General features: G+C 41.7%; 1 protein-coding gene across 6 annotated transcripts in view; it reads right to left on the bottom strand.

The window, feature by feature from the left end:
- cep350 (centrosomal protein 350) overlaps positions 1-14,724 on the bottom strand; it is a 243,456-nt gene that overhangs the window by 31,026 nt on the left and 197,706 nt on the right. For all 6 annotated transcript variants that reach the window (XM_080195995.1, XM_080195999.1, XM_080196000.1 and 3 more), the window contains 2 exons: positions 9,609-9,805; positions 8,058-8,266 (listed from right to left, as the gene is read on the bottom strand). In XM_080195995.1, the coding sequence (XP_080052121.1) occupies positions 8,058-8,266; positions 9,609-9,805 (406 nt within the window). The remainder of the gene's footprint in view (positions 1-8,057; positions 8,267-9,608; positions 9,806-14,724) is intronic.

The following is a 14,724-nucleotide window of genomic DNA, read 5'->3' as shown; positions in this document are numbered from 1 at the left end:
TGTGCAAGAGGGTTTCCTGACACAATATGTGGATAAGCTGCCAAAAGGTGGGGCCACATTGGACTTGGTACTGGACAATGAACGGGCCGAGCATTAGATTTGTTTGTGGGAGAACATTTTGGAGGTAGTGACCACAATTCAGTTTCCTTCATTTTTGCAATGGAGAGAGATAGGGGGTCACACTGCAGGTCAAGGTTTATAATTGGGGCAGGGGTAATTATGATGCAATTAGGCAAGAATTAGGGAGTATAAGATGGGAACAGAAACTGTCAGCTATGGGCACAAACGAAAAGCGGAGCTTTTTTCAAGGAACAAATACTTTGTGTCCTTGGTATGTCCCTGGCAGGCAGGGAGGAAATGGCTGATTGAGGGAATCATGGTTCACAAAGGAGGCTAAATGACTTGTTAAGACAAAAAAGGAAGCGTATGTAAAGATGAAAAAACAAAATTCAGTTGGGTCACTTGAGGGTTACAAGGTAGATAGGAATGAGTTAAAGAAAGGCCTTAAGGAGAGCTAGGAGGGGGCATGAGAAGTCCTTGGCTGGTCGGATAAAGGAAAACCCCAAGGCTTTTTACTCTTATGTGAGAAATAAAAGAATGACCAGGGTGAGGTTAGGGCCAGTCAAGGATAGTAGTGGGAACTTGTGCACGGAGTCAGGAGAGATAGGTGAGGCGTTGAATGAATACTTTTCTTCAGTATTTACTAAGGAGAGAGGCCATGTTTTTGAGGATGAGTGCGTGATACAGGCTGATAGGACAGCAGAGGTAGATGTTCTGAGGGAAGATGTATTATCAATTTTGAAAAACCCGAGGGTCGGTAAGTCCCCTGGGCCAGATGGGATACATTCTAGGATACCTTGGGAGGCAAGGGATGAGATTGTGGAGCCTTTAGCTTTGATCTTTGGGTCCTCATTGTCCACTGGGTTAGTGCCAGAGGACTGGAGAGTGGTGAATGTTGTTCCTCTCTTCAAGGAAAGGAAATAGGAATGACACTGGTAAATATAGGCCAATTAGTCTTACTTTGTTGGTTGGTAAGTTAATGGAAAGGGTCCTGACAGATAGGGTTTATGCCCATTTGGAAAGATGCAGCTTAATCCGGGATAGTCAGCATAGTTTCGTCAGAGGCAAGTCCTGCCTCACAAATTTGATTGAATTCTTTGAGGAGGTAACTAAGTGTGTAGATGAAGGTAGAGGAGTTGATGTCATATACATGGATTTCAGTAAGGCATTTGATAAGGTTTCCCATGGTAGGCTCATGAAGAAGGTAAGGTGTGGGATAGAAGGAAATTTGACTGATTGGATAAGTAACTGTCTGTCTCATAGAAGACAAAGGGTGGTGGTGGAGGGAAAATTTTCAGACTGGAGGCCAGTTACCAGCGGTGTACCACAGGGATTAGTGCTGGGTCCTCTGTTATTTGTGATTTTTATCAATGACTTGGAAGAGGGGGCTGAAGGGTGGGTTAGTAAATTTGCTGATGACACCAAGATTGGTAGAGTAGTGGATGAGGTGGAGGGCTCTTGCAGGCTGCAAAGAGACATTGATATAATGCAGCGCTGGGCCGAAAAATGGCAGATGGAGTTTAACCCTAATAAGTGCGAGGTGATTCATTTTGGTAGGACAAACTTGAATGCAGATTATAGGCGAGGTTCTGAGGAATGTGGAGGAACACAGAAATCTTGGGGTTCATATCCACAGTTCTCTGAAGGTTGCCACTCAAGCCGATAGAGCCGTGATGAAGGCTTATAGCGTGTTAGCATTTATTAACAGGGAGTTTGAGTTTAAGAGCCATGGGGTTATGCTGCAACTATACCGGATGTTGATGAGACCACATTTGGAATATAGTGTTCAGTTCTGGTCACCTCACTATAAGGAGGATGTGGAAGCATTGAAGAGAGTGCACAGGAGATTTACCAGGATGCTGCCTGGTTTGGAGGGTAGGTCTGAGGAGGAAAGGTTAAGGAAACTGGGGCTTTTCTCTTTAGAGCGGAGGAGGATGAGAGGCAACTTAATAGAGGTTTATAAAATGATGAGGGGGATAGAGAGAGTGAACATGCAGAGATTATTTCCTCAGGTGGATGTAGCTATTACTAGGGGGCATACCTATAAAGGTTCATGGTGGGAGATATAGGAGAAATGTCCAAGGTAGATTCTTCACTCAGAGTGGTTGGGGTGCGGAATACACTGCCTGCTGTGATAGTGGAGTCGGACACTTCAGGAATTTTCAAGCACTTATTGGATAGGCACATGGAGCACACTAGAATGATACAGAGTAGGATAGCTTGGTTTTGGGATTGGACAGAGCTTGGCACAACATTGAGGGCCAAAGGGCCTGTACTGTGCTGTACTGTTCTATGTTTCTAATACCACCCAAAAATAGATTAACCAATCATTTATCTCACTGCTGCTTATGAGATCTAACAACAACTTGCGTTTACAGCACTGTTAATTCAGTAGAATATCCAAAGGTGTTTCACAAGTGATTGTCAAATCAAATTTTGAGGCACAGCCATCGGAAGAAAATGGCGTGATCAACTTATCTTTTATTTATTCATTCATGGGACATAAGCATTGCTGGCATGGCCAGCATTTGTTGTCCATCCCTAATTGCATTTGATGAGGCACTGGTGAGCTGCTACTGAGTCAAAGGCTGTATACAGGTCAAGTAGGAAGAGGAGTGCTAGTTAATCATAGTAACACACACACAGAATGTAATTTATGACCTTAATGCCTATCGATACTGTGGAAGGGATGAAATCTTCAGTGAGATGTTCAATCATGGAGCTGTGGGAAAGATGGGCAATTTAGAGGCAGTACCACATTCCAAGGAATCTGGAGAGGATAGGGAGAGTGGAGATGAGGCACTAGTCTAGCAAGGCAGATGGATCACACTCCAACAATGCGCAGGTTAGGTTGATTGGTCATGCCAAATTGACCCTAGTGTTGGCAGGATTAGCAGGGTAATGTGTGGGATTACGGGACTAGGGCCTTGGTGGGATTGTGGGTGGCACAGACTCGATGGGCTGAATGTCCTCCTTCTGTAGGGATTCTATGAGGTTGAATTTGACATGATTACTTGTTCTTGAAAGTCACTTGGAAGGGCACAGAAGGACATGAGATTGGAAAGGGAAAGGGAGTGAATAAAAAGGGGTACTAGAAAAGTGATCAGAGATGAATATACCTGTGACTGACATGATGGGAATAGAGGTGTTAAGAGCGAGACTACATAGCACAACATAACAGGCCTTCAGTCCAACAACCACTGCTCATACTCCACCATAAGCTTCCTCATGACAAGATTAAGGGGGTGGTTGTAAGCAAGTAGCCATGGTTTATGTATGCAGTTTAAAATTAATGAATTGAATGTCCTGAAGAAATGAAAGATTTCCCAGAAATACGAGTTTACTTTCTTTCACTGCTTCGGAAACACAGCCAGCAAAATCAAGGAGCCTACGTACGCCGGATATACTCTTCCACCTTCTTCCATCAGGAAAAAGATACAAAAGTCCGAGAACACGCATCAACCAACTCAAAAACAGCCTTTTCTCTGCTGCCATCAGGACTTTGAATAGACCTACCATATATTAAGCTGATGTTTTTCTTCCTGTCTGTAACCATAACACTATATTCTGCATTTTCTCCTTCCTTATGTACGCTATGAACAGTATGTTTTGTCTGTATAATGTGCAAGAAACAATATATCCCAATACATGTGACAATAATAAATCAAATCAAGTTACAAAGCTAGCTTTCTGGTCTGCGATGCAGTCTTTAACAGAGGTAGAGAATTAGAAATAACAGTCACTTGTCTGCCTCTAGTGAGAAGTAGTTTGTATAGAATTGAGGGATTGAAATAAGAATATAAGTAGTAGGAGCAGGAATAAGCCATTTGGCCCTCGAACCTGCTCCACCATTCAATAAGATCATGGTGATCTTTTCGTGGGCTCAGCTCCACTTACCCGCCTGCTCACTCTAACCTTCAATTCCTTTATTGTTCAAAAATATATCTATCTTTGCCTTAAAAACAGTGAGGTAGCTTCAACTGCTTCACTGGTCAGGGAATTCCACAGATTAATAACCCTTTGGGTGAAGTTCCTCCTCAACTTAGTTCTAAATCTGCTTCCCCTTACTCTGAGGCTATGCCCCCTAGTTCTAATTTCACCCATCAGTGAAATTATCATATCTATTCCCTTCATAATTATATGTTTCTATAAGATCCCCCCCGCTTTATTCTTCTGAACTCCAATGAATATAGCCCCAGTCTACTCAGTCTCTCCTCATCAGCCAACCCTCTCAACTCCAGAATCAACCTGGTGAATCTCCTCTGTGCCCCCTCCAGTGCCTTTCTAAATACACTTAAAAAAAAGTCATAATATTAAAATAGGCCATTTAGCCCACAGTGAGCGTCAAGGAATATATTGGGCAGGTAGAGATTGGCCAGGGGATGTCATCTAAAATTTAGAACCAGACCTTTTTAGAAGTAGGAAACACCTCTAAACACAAAGGGTGGTAGAAGTTTGAAACACTTTCCCAACCAGCGGTTAGTACCAGATGAAATGTTCAGTTCAAACCCAAGATTGATAGTTCTTTGCTCACTAAAAATATCAAGAGATATGGGGAAAAGAAAGGTATACGTTTGTGATTAGCCATGATCACAATGAATGACAGAACACCTTGAGGAATTAAATGGCTTCCTCTTGTTCCTAACAGGAGACACAATAAAACACTATATAGTTTCACACAATGAGTTATTACAGTATAGAATGCACTGCCTGACAGTGTGGTGGGGGAAGGGTTATCATAAAAGGAAGAGTGTGCAGACTTATGGGAAAATGGCATAAAGGGACAATGAGTTGTAACAATTCTGAGATTCCATCAGCATTTACCCTGCATCAAGTCCTCATCACAAATTATACAGTTCTTTACTGGCTGTAAAATGCTTTGTGATATCCTCAAGACGCAAAAAGTACAATATAAACTTAAGTCTGTCTTTCCTTTAATTTACTCACTGTTCCCATAATACCACATTCCCACTTCCTTTATCCCTTGATCCAATCTCATTCTGATTGTCACAATCACGAATTCTGACAGTGAATTCCTCACCCAGTCATATGTAGAGCAAACCAGGTAAGGATAGCAGATTTCCTTCCACTAAGGATATTGGTGAACCAAATGGGTTCTTACATCAATCAGTGATAGTTTCATAATAGTTTCATGATAATCACCATGGTTTCATGGTCACCATCACAGACCAATTTTCAATTCCAGATTTTGATTTTTATTAATTAAATCTTAATTCCACAAGATGATTTGAACCCATGACCGCACAGAATTACCCTGGGCTCTTGGATCAATAGTCCAATGACATTACAACTAAGTTACCATCTCCCCAGGTGTTTCTAAAATGTACAGCCCAAGACTGCAAACCATCAATCTAACTGAGGTCTCTAGGTTTAAGTAATCTCATCATTATCTTTTGACTTTTAAATTCTATACCTCCTGAGATTGGATTTGAAGTGGTTACAAATCAGATTGACCAGAATGATACAATGCTTAAAGGATTAAAATATGTGAACAGGTTGCACACACCAGGTTTACAGTCCTTTAAGTTTAGGAGACTCATGGGTATTCTAACCAATGTATTTGAAATAAAACAAAGCGATAACACAGAGTGGATGCAGAGAAATTATTTCCTCTTCTGGGAGAATCCATAACAAGAGGCATAGTTTCACAATTAGAGCTGGCTATTCAGGAGGAAAATTAGGAGACAGTTCTTCACATAAATGCTAAATGCTATGGCAGTGGTAGTTGGAGTGAGGGTGTCAAATGAAAATGTCAAACCCAGCTTGCAGGTGCAGCAGGTGGTCAGGAAGGCGAATGGGATGCTGGCCTTCATAGCGAGGGGGATTGAATATAAAAGTAGGGAGGTCTTGCTGCAGCTGTATAGGGCATTGGTGAGGCCGCAGCTGGAGTACTGGATGCAGTTTTGGGCGCCGCACCTGCGCAAGGATATTTTGGCCTTGGAGGGAGTGCAGAGGAGGTTTACTAGGCTGATACCGGAGTTGAGGGGGTTGAGCTATGAGGAGAGGCTGAATAAACTAGGCTTGTACTCGTTAGAGTTTAGAAGAATGAGGGGAGATCTCATTGAGACGTATAAGATGATGAATGGGATGGATAGGATAGAGGTGGAGAGACTCTTCCCGCTCAAAAAAGACAGTAGGACTAGGGGGCACAGCCTCAAGATAAAGGGGAGGCGGTTTAGAACGGAGTTGAGGAGGAACTTCTTCACTCAAAGGGTGGTGAATCTCTGGAATTCTCTGCCCGTTGAAGTGGTGGAGGCTGCCTCGCTAAATATTTTTAGGAAGCGGGTTGATGGGTTTTTGGTAAGAGAGGGGATTAAGGGTTATGGGGAGAGGGCGGGCAAGTGGAACTGAGCCACGACAGATCAGCCATGATCTTATTGAATGGCGGGGCAGGCTCGAAGGGCTAGATGGCCTACTCCTGCTCCTATTTCTTACGTTATGTTCTTATGTTCAAGACTGATTGATAGATTGATTCAAAGGAGGAAAAAGAGTGTAGGAGTGAGTTAAGGGCAGTTTTCTAGAGTAATTGAGGTGGGCAGTGACATCCGAGAGGATTCTGTTCTGGGGCCACTTTTATTCATGGTCTGTCAATGATTTGGATGTCAACCTGGAGAGTGAAATGTCAAAATGTGCAGATCATACAAAAATAGGAGGTATCTAGAGAAGACCAAAAGAAGCTGGAAAGATAGACAAAATGAAGGAATGGGTTAAAAAGTGGCAGGTAGAATCCAAAGGAAAATACTGCAGATGCTGGTAATCTTAAATAAAAGACAAAAAATACTGGAAACACTCAGCAGATCAGGCAGCATCTGTGGAGTGTTATAGTAGGTCAGGAAGCACAAAGATAATGGGTGAACATCACTTGTTGCAAGTTACTGCACAGGCACAAGAATTTTGGATGACCTCAAGTTTACAAAGAATCAAATGTGGAAAGCCAACCATTGAAAGTTAATTTGTTTAACAACATACGTAGGCTAATAGGATACCTTGGTTAAAGGGATTAGCAAGGTAAATACGTGGGGTTATGGGAATAGGGTCTGGGTGGGATTATTGTTGGTGCAGACTCGATGGGCCAAATAATAACCCCCTTCTGCACTGCAGGGATTCTATGATTCTATGAATAGTAGTGGACATTAACTAGTCACTATTATAAATAGACACAAACTATATCTGTGATTGTTGGAGGCAGATGTCTATAGTGCATAATTCTGTCAAAAATTGGTTCCATAAACTAGCTTTTTAGAATATAACAAAAAGCGTGTTAAGTCAGGTCTGGAGGTAACAAAAGCCCGAATGAGGGTTTCAACAGCAAAAGAAGTGGGGCAGAGACGGGTGATGTTACAAGGGTGGCAATATGCATTCTTACCAGATATGCAACAATTTAATTGCTATTTGAAAATTTTATGATTTTCCAAAATGCAGATGTTTCTGGCCTAATAATTAGCCAAATCAGAACTTTTGCTTTCTTTTTAAAGTGACTTCAATACTGGCCATTCACAGTCGTCTGGTACACACCCATACGTAAGAGATTCCCTGCACTTTCTCTTCCAACTCCTTCAGGATCCCTGTGTCTCATCAAGAGCTGGCAAGAAACAACCTTTTAAATTTCCTTCCTGAAGGCACCCAGTTTTGCCAAGGCGCAGAGAACTTGTCCCTGATATCTAATCTACATGGTCATGATCTCAGAGAGTAGACCTTAGGATAAATGCACACAAATGAGCAGAAATATCAAGATAGCAATAAACAGCATAAATGAAGGTTGAATTCCTCTCGCCTTTTCAACTCTTTTCTAGCCCAGAGGTAACAGATTAATTGCCAAACCTCAGCTACTATGATCCACTAACTTGGGAAAGACTGTGGGTGAAGCCAAGGGTTTTCTATTCCAAATGGCCCTGTGCAACATTGAGCAGTGTCTTTACTCACTAGACCATTTGGGAAACATCTTATGAAAAAAAACACATGAAATATCTTTTAACCTGTTTGCTGAGTGTTGCCACAGATTCAAACTCCTGGGAATAACCATCATCTGTGAAAACACTATGGTCAGGACTGCTAGACATCCGAAGGACTACTGATGCTGACTCCACCGTCTGCGCAGGTGGACTTCCAATCTCTTCTGGAATAGAACTGTCACTGTGGGGCTGGGAGCAAGATGGTGCAGGGCATTCTTCGTCGCTGGCTGTGTCTAGAGAGAAAAACACTAGTTAAAACACTTGTATTGCAGAGGATGCACCATTCAGTATGATGGCTTTTCAGCTCTATCCTCCTTTCAAAGTATTCTACATTTCAGAGGCATATAGTACTAACATAAGATAAGATGAGGTTAGGAACTGTTGCCCAGAACAAGCTGAATGTGCACACTCACTAAAATCACCTTATGTTAATTCAGATCGCATTAGACAACTTCGTTATTGGTCAAAACATTCCATCTGTGCAACACGAGTATGCAATATTGGTGTCATAGTCTAATGCTGTCACTGATTGTGGGAACAATGAAATGAGTTACCAATATTACACAAGTGATTTTTCCTCTAGTGTTAACATTTGCCATGTGAGGTTTATAAAAACAACATCCACATTGATTACAACATTACAACAGGAAAGACGTAGAAGCTATTGAAAGGGTACAGAGGAGATTTACAAGGATGTTGCCTGGACTGGGAGGCATGCCTTATGAAGTTAGGTTGAGGGAGCTGGGACTCTTCTCCCTGGAGAGACGAAGGTTGAGAGGCGACCTGATAGAAGTTTATAAAATGTTGAGAGGAATAGATAGGGTGGATTCTCAGAGGCTATTTCCCCGGGTTGAAATGGTCGCTACGAGAGGACACAGATTTAAGGTGCGGGGAGGAAAGTACAGAAGTGATGTTAGGGGTAAGTTTTTCACTCAGAGGGTGGTGAGTGAATGGAATCAGCTGCCGTCAGTGGTGGTGGAGGCGAACTTGCTGGGGTCTTTTAAAAGACTTCTGGATGAGTATATGGGGTTTAATGGGATTGGGGGTTATAGATAGGTCTATAGATTGGTAGGTGTTGATGTGATCGGCGCAACTCGTGGGCCGAAGGGCCTGTTTGTGCTGTAGTGTTCTATGTTCTAACATCTGCTGCTGCTCAACTCCAACAAGAGAGCAAAAGGAAGCAAAATCTGAAACTACAGCCTCCCTTAAGAGATTGTGGGAAACTGCACTATAATGTGCTGCTGGGACATAGTGTAGGGAGGTCTGAGTTGCAATCAATATCTGGCTGGATTACCAGATCACAGCTGAGGCTAGATAAATCAGATTTCCTGAATTAGAGACCAAAAAAGGGTCGGGTTTACACCCTTGCTTCCTATCCAGCAATCCAGACTGACAAGATAAGATTGTACATCAGCCTGAAACATGTTATCACAGTCAAAGAGCCCAACAACACCAAAGAAATAGCAACTTGGAAACAGTCCACACCACAGCCCATATCTTAGTGACTCAAAGGGAGAGACAAGTGTTGGAAAAATAAGAAAAGAAATGGAATCAGAAACAGAATCCAAAATTTACCTTTAGATCCTGGGCTTCCTTCACTAGCCTCTTCCTTTGCTACTTTTTGTTTGAGCTCCTTGTCCCAAGCAGCCAGGGCCTGCTTTTCCATTCGTCGTATCTCAGCTTCCTCAGCATCGAGCCGTCTTTTCCACTCGAGCAGCTCCTCTGCATATCGTCGCCGATGCATTAGTTTCTGCTCTCGCTTAGTAAGAAACCTGATGGACATGCAAGCAGTGAGGGAGATAGAGTCAGCAGTCTGCCAACATTTATTTGTACAGACATTAACCTTGTTTCTCAATGTGTAATTCATACATTTTAGCTCCTCACTCACGTATAAAATTCAGGCAAGAGTCTCCTTCTTGTGCAATTCATGTGTCCTACAATATTGCAGCATTGCTACCAGCACTGCATGTAAATAGGCCAAGTACAGTTAATCAATGACTTTGACAGGATTTTCTCTGCAAGTTTGGTGACGCAGTGATACTTGTAAAAACTGGCAGCTTCACTCTGCAATTTTTTTTAAACCCTCCCCGCTCAATTGCTATTGAGCAACTTGGCCAAGCTTGGGGATTGTAACAGTCCTCCTGAGCTCCAAGGAATCAAGCAAATAGGACTCTCTTAGCATACTACTCAAAACTTACTAAGCGGTTTGCCATGCCAAGGCAGATGATATTAGTGCCTTCTTGTATTTGACAGTATACTCCTATTGACAGTATAATTCTTCGAAAAATAGGCAAAATTGTGCTCACTTAACCGTGGGGGGTGGGGGTTAATAATAATAATAATTTGTGACAGAATTGCAGTCTCTCTCCCTGACCCAAATTATCAGGATCTTCATTGAGTTTTATTTACAAAGCAGATTAGAAAAATATCAATTTGGAGAAAATAAAAAATATATTCTGAAGGTGAGCACAGTTTTCACACACTGGTTACTCAAGGACACCTCTCCTTAAAACAACCTCTCCATTCCAAACTTCTTCAATGTACTTCTATAATGAGATTTTCCTGAACTAGGTATTTCAGCACAACATCCTGCAGTGTTTCATACAAACCTCATGGATCAAAAAAATGACTGTGCTTCACAAAATCAAAGACCTGGAAAATATTTCTTTAAAGAGAGCTGGAAACTGGTAACCTCTTTCACACAAAAGTCATGCCCTCACACTCGTTAATGGTTCAAATAGATCTCATGCATAGAGCCAAAGGTTCGGCAATTGTGATGGATTCCGTTCAATGGCTGACTTCACATAGCCTCATGATCCAAGGAATTCCATGAATCGCATATAAAATCACCACTTGACATGTTAAAGAACTAGACAATAAATGTCATCATGTGCAAGGTGAGCGTAGTGTTTGTGTGCATGTGCAAGGGAGGAAAGATGCAGGAGGGACGTGTTCCAAGATCTGGAAGTAGTAGCGGAGGCTGTGATAGATGAGTAATTCTGAGTTGTAATGTAAAGATTTGAGGCACTGCAGGAAGAACCTTGGGTTGCAGTTGTACTGGGAATGCACTGGCAAGCAAGCAATGGGTAATTCATTCATAACATAGATCGTCTTGGCATATCTCAAAAAGCTGTAAATGTGCAAATGGGATTATTATAACCATTAAACAATACTGCCTGATAAAGTTAAAGAATACTCACATTTGGAGCAACTTAAAAATAAATGTCCAGCAGGACTGGAGTACTTCATTGATTCCTTCAAACTGTTAAACAGAGCACTCAAATTTAACTTGCCTCGTACCCATAACACTGAATTAATTAGTGCTAAATGCTGACGCTGGCCATCATTTTAGTGCACTTTATCAGCACATGGAACACAGACTCACTGAACGATCTGACAAAATTCTTTCACAGTGTGACACAGTAGATGTAAATAGAATGTGTCCCCTGGTTGATGAAGCTAGAACCAGGGGACAGTCTCAGAATAAGGGTCAGGTCATTTAAGACAGGGATGAGAAGGGATTTCTTTACTCAGTGTGGTGAATCTTTGGAATTCTCTACACCAGGGGGCTGTGGAAGCTCAGTCACTTAACATGCTCAAGACAGGAATCAATAGATTTCTGGATTCTAATGACATGGGGATAACAGGGAGAACTGGTCCAGAGGTAGACGATCAGACATGGTCTGTTTAAATACCCAAGCAGACTCGACAGACCAAATGACCTATTCCTGCCCCTACATTACTTCAAAACTAGGACAAATTTCCTAGATGATGAACGTGGCCTGCATTTAGCAACAATAATTTAATAAGTTCTGAAATTCAAAAACATTATCTTAATTACAAGCTTTGCCAGTTATACCCACATTCCAAGAAAGAAGAACACAAATTCCCCTCGTTCTCCCCCATCCCCTTCATCTGTCCCTCACAAGTGCCGCCTTTGGATTCTGCAAACCATCTCCATTATCACATTCAATTGAGATTCATGTGACGCTGCTAACTCAAGATCGAACAAATCCCATATCTCTCCTACCCTCTAACTCAGTGGGGTCCCAACCTTGCGAGTGCCATGCCACAGTTTTATACCATAAAAGAAATCTGAGGCACACCTCCTAATTTTTCCAACTAAGCTGCCCTCTAGAAAAAGTCTTTTATCTTTAAAACCTCCTGAAACAACATCAAAAAAATCATTTAATACAATTTTCATTAGTTTAAGCAGCTTACAATGAAAGCCTCATCAATAGTTGCATATGGTTTAAATATTCACAATTAGTCCAATATGTTTAAATTGTGAACATTTAAATCATGTTTTCCATCAAAGATTTCAATTGTTTTCAGTTTTTCTACTGTGAGCAGCATCTTACCGACAATGATAAAGGAACATTTGGGCCTGCCTCTGTGAAGTGTCATTTCATCTGCAGATGGACTGGTGACAGGGCAACTCACAGGTCTTGCCCCACCAACAGACACACATACTCTTTTTTAACGCAAGCCAGTATTGAGAATGCCAACTCACACCGACATTTGCAGGAAACATAAGAATGATACTGTGGCGCGATCTGAAACAGATGGTATTCCTGACCTCCAATCAAAAATGTGTTCAGAGGATCTCTGCAACATCAGTGTACGATCCAACCTGAGCTCTGCAATTCCTTTTGTTCTTTTATAGACAATGTCTTTGATCATTCAAGAAAAAGTGAAATAAATGGGTCATGCACCAAGTCAAAATCTTCTATACTCGAGGAAAAGTAGCAATCAAACTTCTCTTGTAGCATTGTGTGGAGATGAGAGTTGAGTATTATTTTACCAGCAAGATTCGCTGGTGTCAGCTTGAACATCTCAATCAACCCACTTGCCACATTTTCCTGCCAAAGGGCCAGTTTTGATTTGAAACTTTGAAATTTTTGTGTCAGTCAGAATGTTATTGTTTTCTCCCCCTGCATTTTAGCAATTAGCTCATTCAGATGGATGAATATATCAGAATGATATGCAAGTTTGGCACACGAAGAATTATTACATATTAAATCTTTGTGTGGCAATTCATGGAAAGCTAAAAACTCTTTGGGCATATTATGGTGCTCATAAACACAAGAAAGGACCTTTCTCCAAGATAACCATTGCACTTTTGTGTGCATGAGTAAACCCTGGTACTTGGCTCCCATCTCTGCACAAAATAGAAAGCAAGTTTGATTTCAATGGACATGACTTCACATAATCCAAGATTTTCACTGTTCGGTCTAATACTGCTCAGAAGGCATTGTTTTGGCAACAAGAGCTTCATGATACAGGACAGAGCGGCTGACCTGGATGTCAGGATTCTATTCTGTCATCTTAATCATGAATCCTTTGACTTTTCTGGTCATGGAAACTGCTCTGTTAGTGCAGATACTGTTGCATTTGGTGAAGTTAAGATCATTTGCCTCCTCATACGCAGTCGTGATACAAAAGGTTTCCTCTCAGGTTGCATGGCCAGGCAATTCTTTTCAACAGAAGGAATTCTCTGATAGAATCCCCATCAAACATCTGACGTTGGCTAAGAGCTGGCTGAGTCCAGCAGCATTTGTGGAGTCATCAATCTGCAGGGCAAATTGGCCATTAATGTGTAAATTTCTCTGGAAGCACCAATTCAATATTCATCAATATGCTGATGGATTGTACTATCAGAAAGAGGAACTTTGTCAACTTCTCTGGTAGCAACAGGTCCCAACATTACCGTTACAATACTTCTGCATGCCAACAAAATTACTGTTTCAGCAATGGTGTGTGGCTTGTTGAATTTTGCTATGACCACAGCCACTGGGTAACGTATCTCCTGCGCATTATCTGAAACCACACACATTTCATCATATATTGATATTGTTGTACATGTTGTTCTCTCAGGCACTTAAATACTGTGTTTCCTTGGAGTTCGAACAGTGCTTTGCATTGAAATGGTCATTCAACTTGGTACCATTTCAGTACATGAGAACTTTGCCCTGCAAATCAGGCATTCTAAGACAGAGCAAGAGGCATCAACATGGCACAAAAATCCAAAGGCCAAGCAGAAGCTGCTGTACTGTCTGAGTACTTTTCACTTCTCTTCAAGAACTTATCCATGTCAAACACACTACACTACAGAATAAATGCCCTCAAGCATCAACCTATGATGTGGTACGGTGGCACAGTGGTTAGCACTGCTGCCTCAGCGCAAAGGGCCTAGGTTAGATTCCCACACTGTTTGTGTGGAGTCTGCACGTTCTCCCTGTGTTTGCGTGGGTTTCCTCCGGGTGCTCTGGTTTCCCCTCTCGATCTGAAAGACGTGCTGGTTAGGTGCATTGACCCAAACAGGCACCGGAGTGTGGCAACTAGGGGAATTTCACAGTAATTCATTGCAGTTTTAATATAAGCCTACTTGTGACTAATAAAAAAATAAACTTTATAAACTTTTACAAGCATAATTTCAGCTCTTCAGCCATGTCAAACTGAATATTGCTCCTCTGAAACTGTATTCTTGACCCAACATGCAGCAGAGTTGCCAACTTTCAATTGCCTTCTCAGATCTTCAGGGATCCTTTTGGCGTCTCTAACTAACGTGGCTTCTCCCGAACATGCATCACTTAAGATCTGCTCCCTGCAGCCCTTTCTCTGAGAGCAGTCTGTTCTTTTCTTGATTTTATTAGTTCCTATGTTTATTTACCTATTTTCTTCCCTTACT

Source organism: Carcharhinus amblyrhynchos, chromosome 9 (assembly GCF_965287045.1).
Source record: "Carcharhinus amblyrhynchos chromosome 9, sCarAmb.v2.hapA, whole genome shotgun sequence".
NCBI lineage: Eukaryota > Metazoa > Chordata > Chondrichthyes > Carcharhiniformes > Carcharhinidae > Carcharhinus > Carcharhinus amblyrhynchos.
The sequence above is the reverse complement of the archived record's forward strand: the minus strand, read 5'-3'. Positions and strand labels throughout refer to the sequence as shown.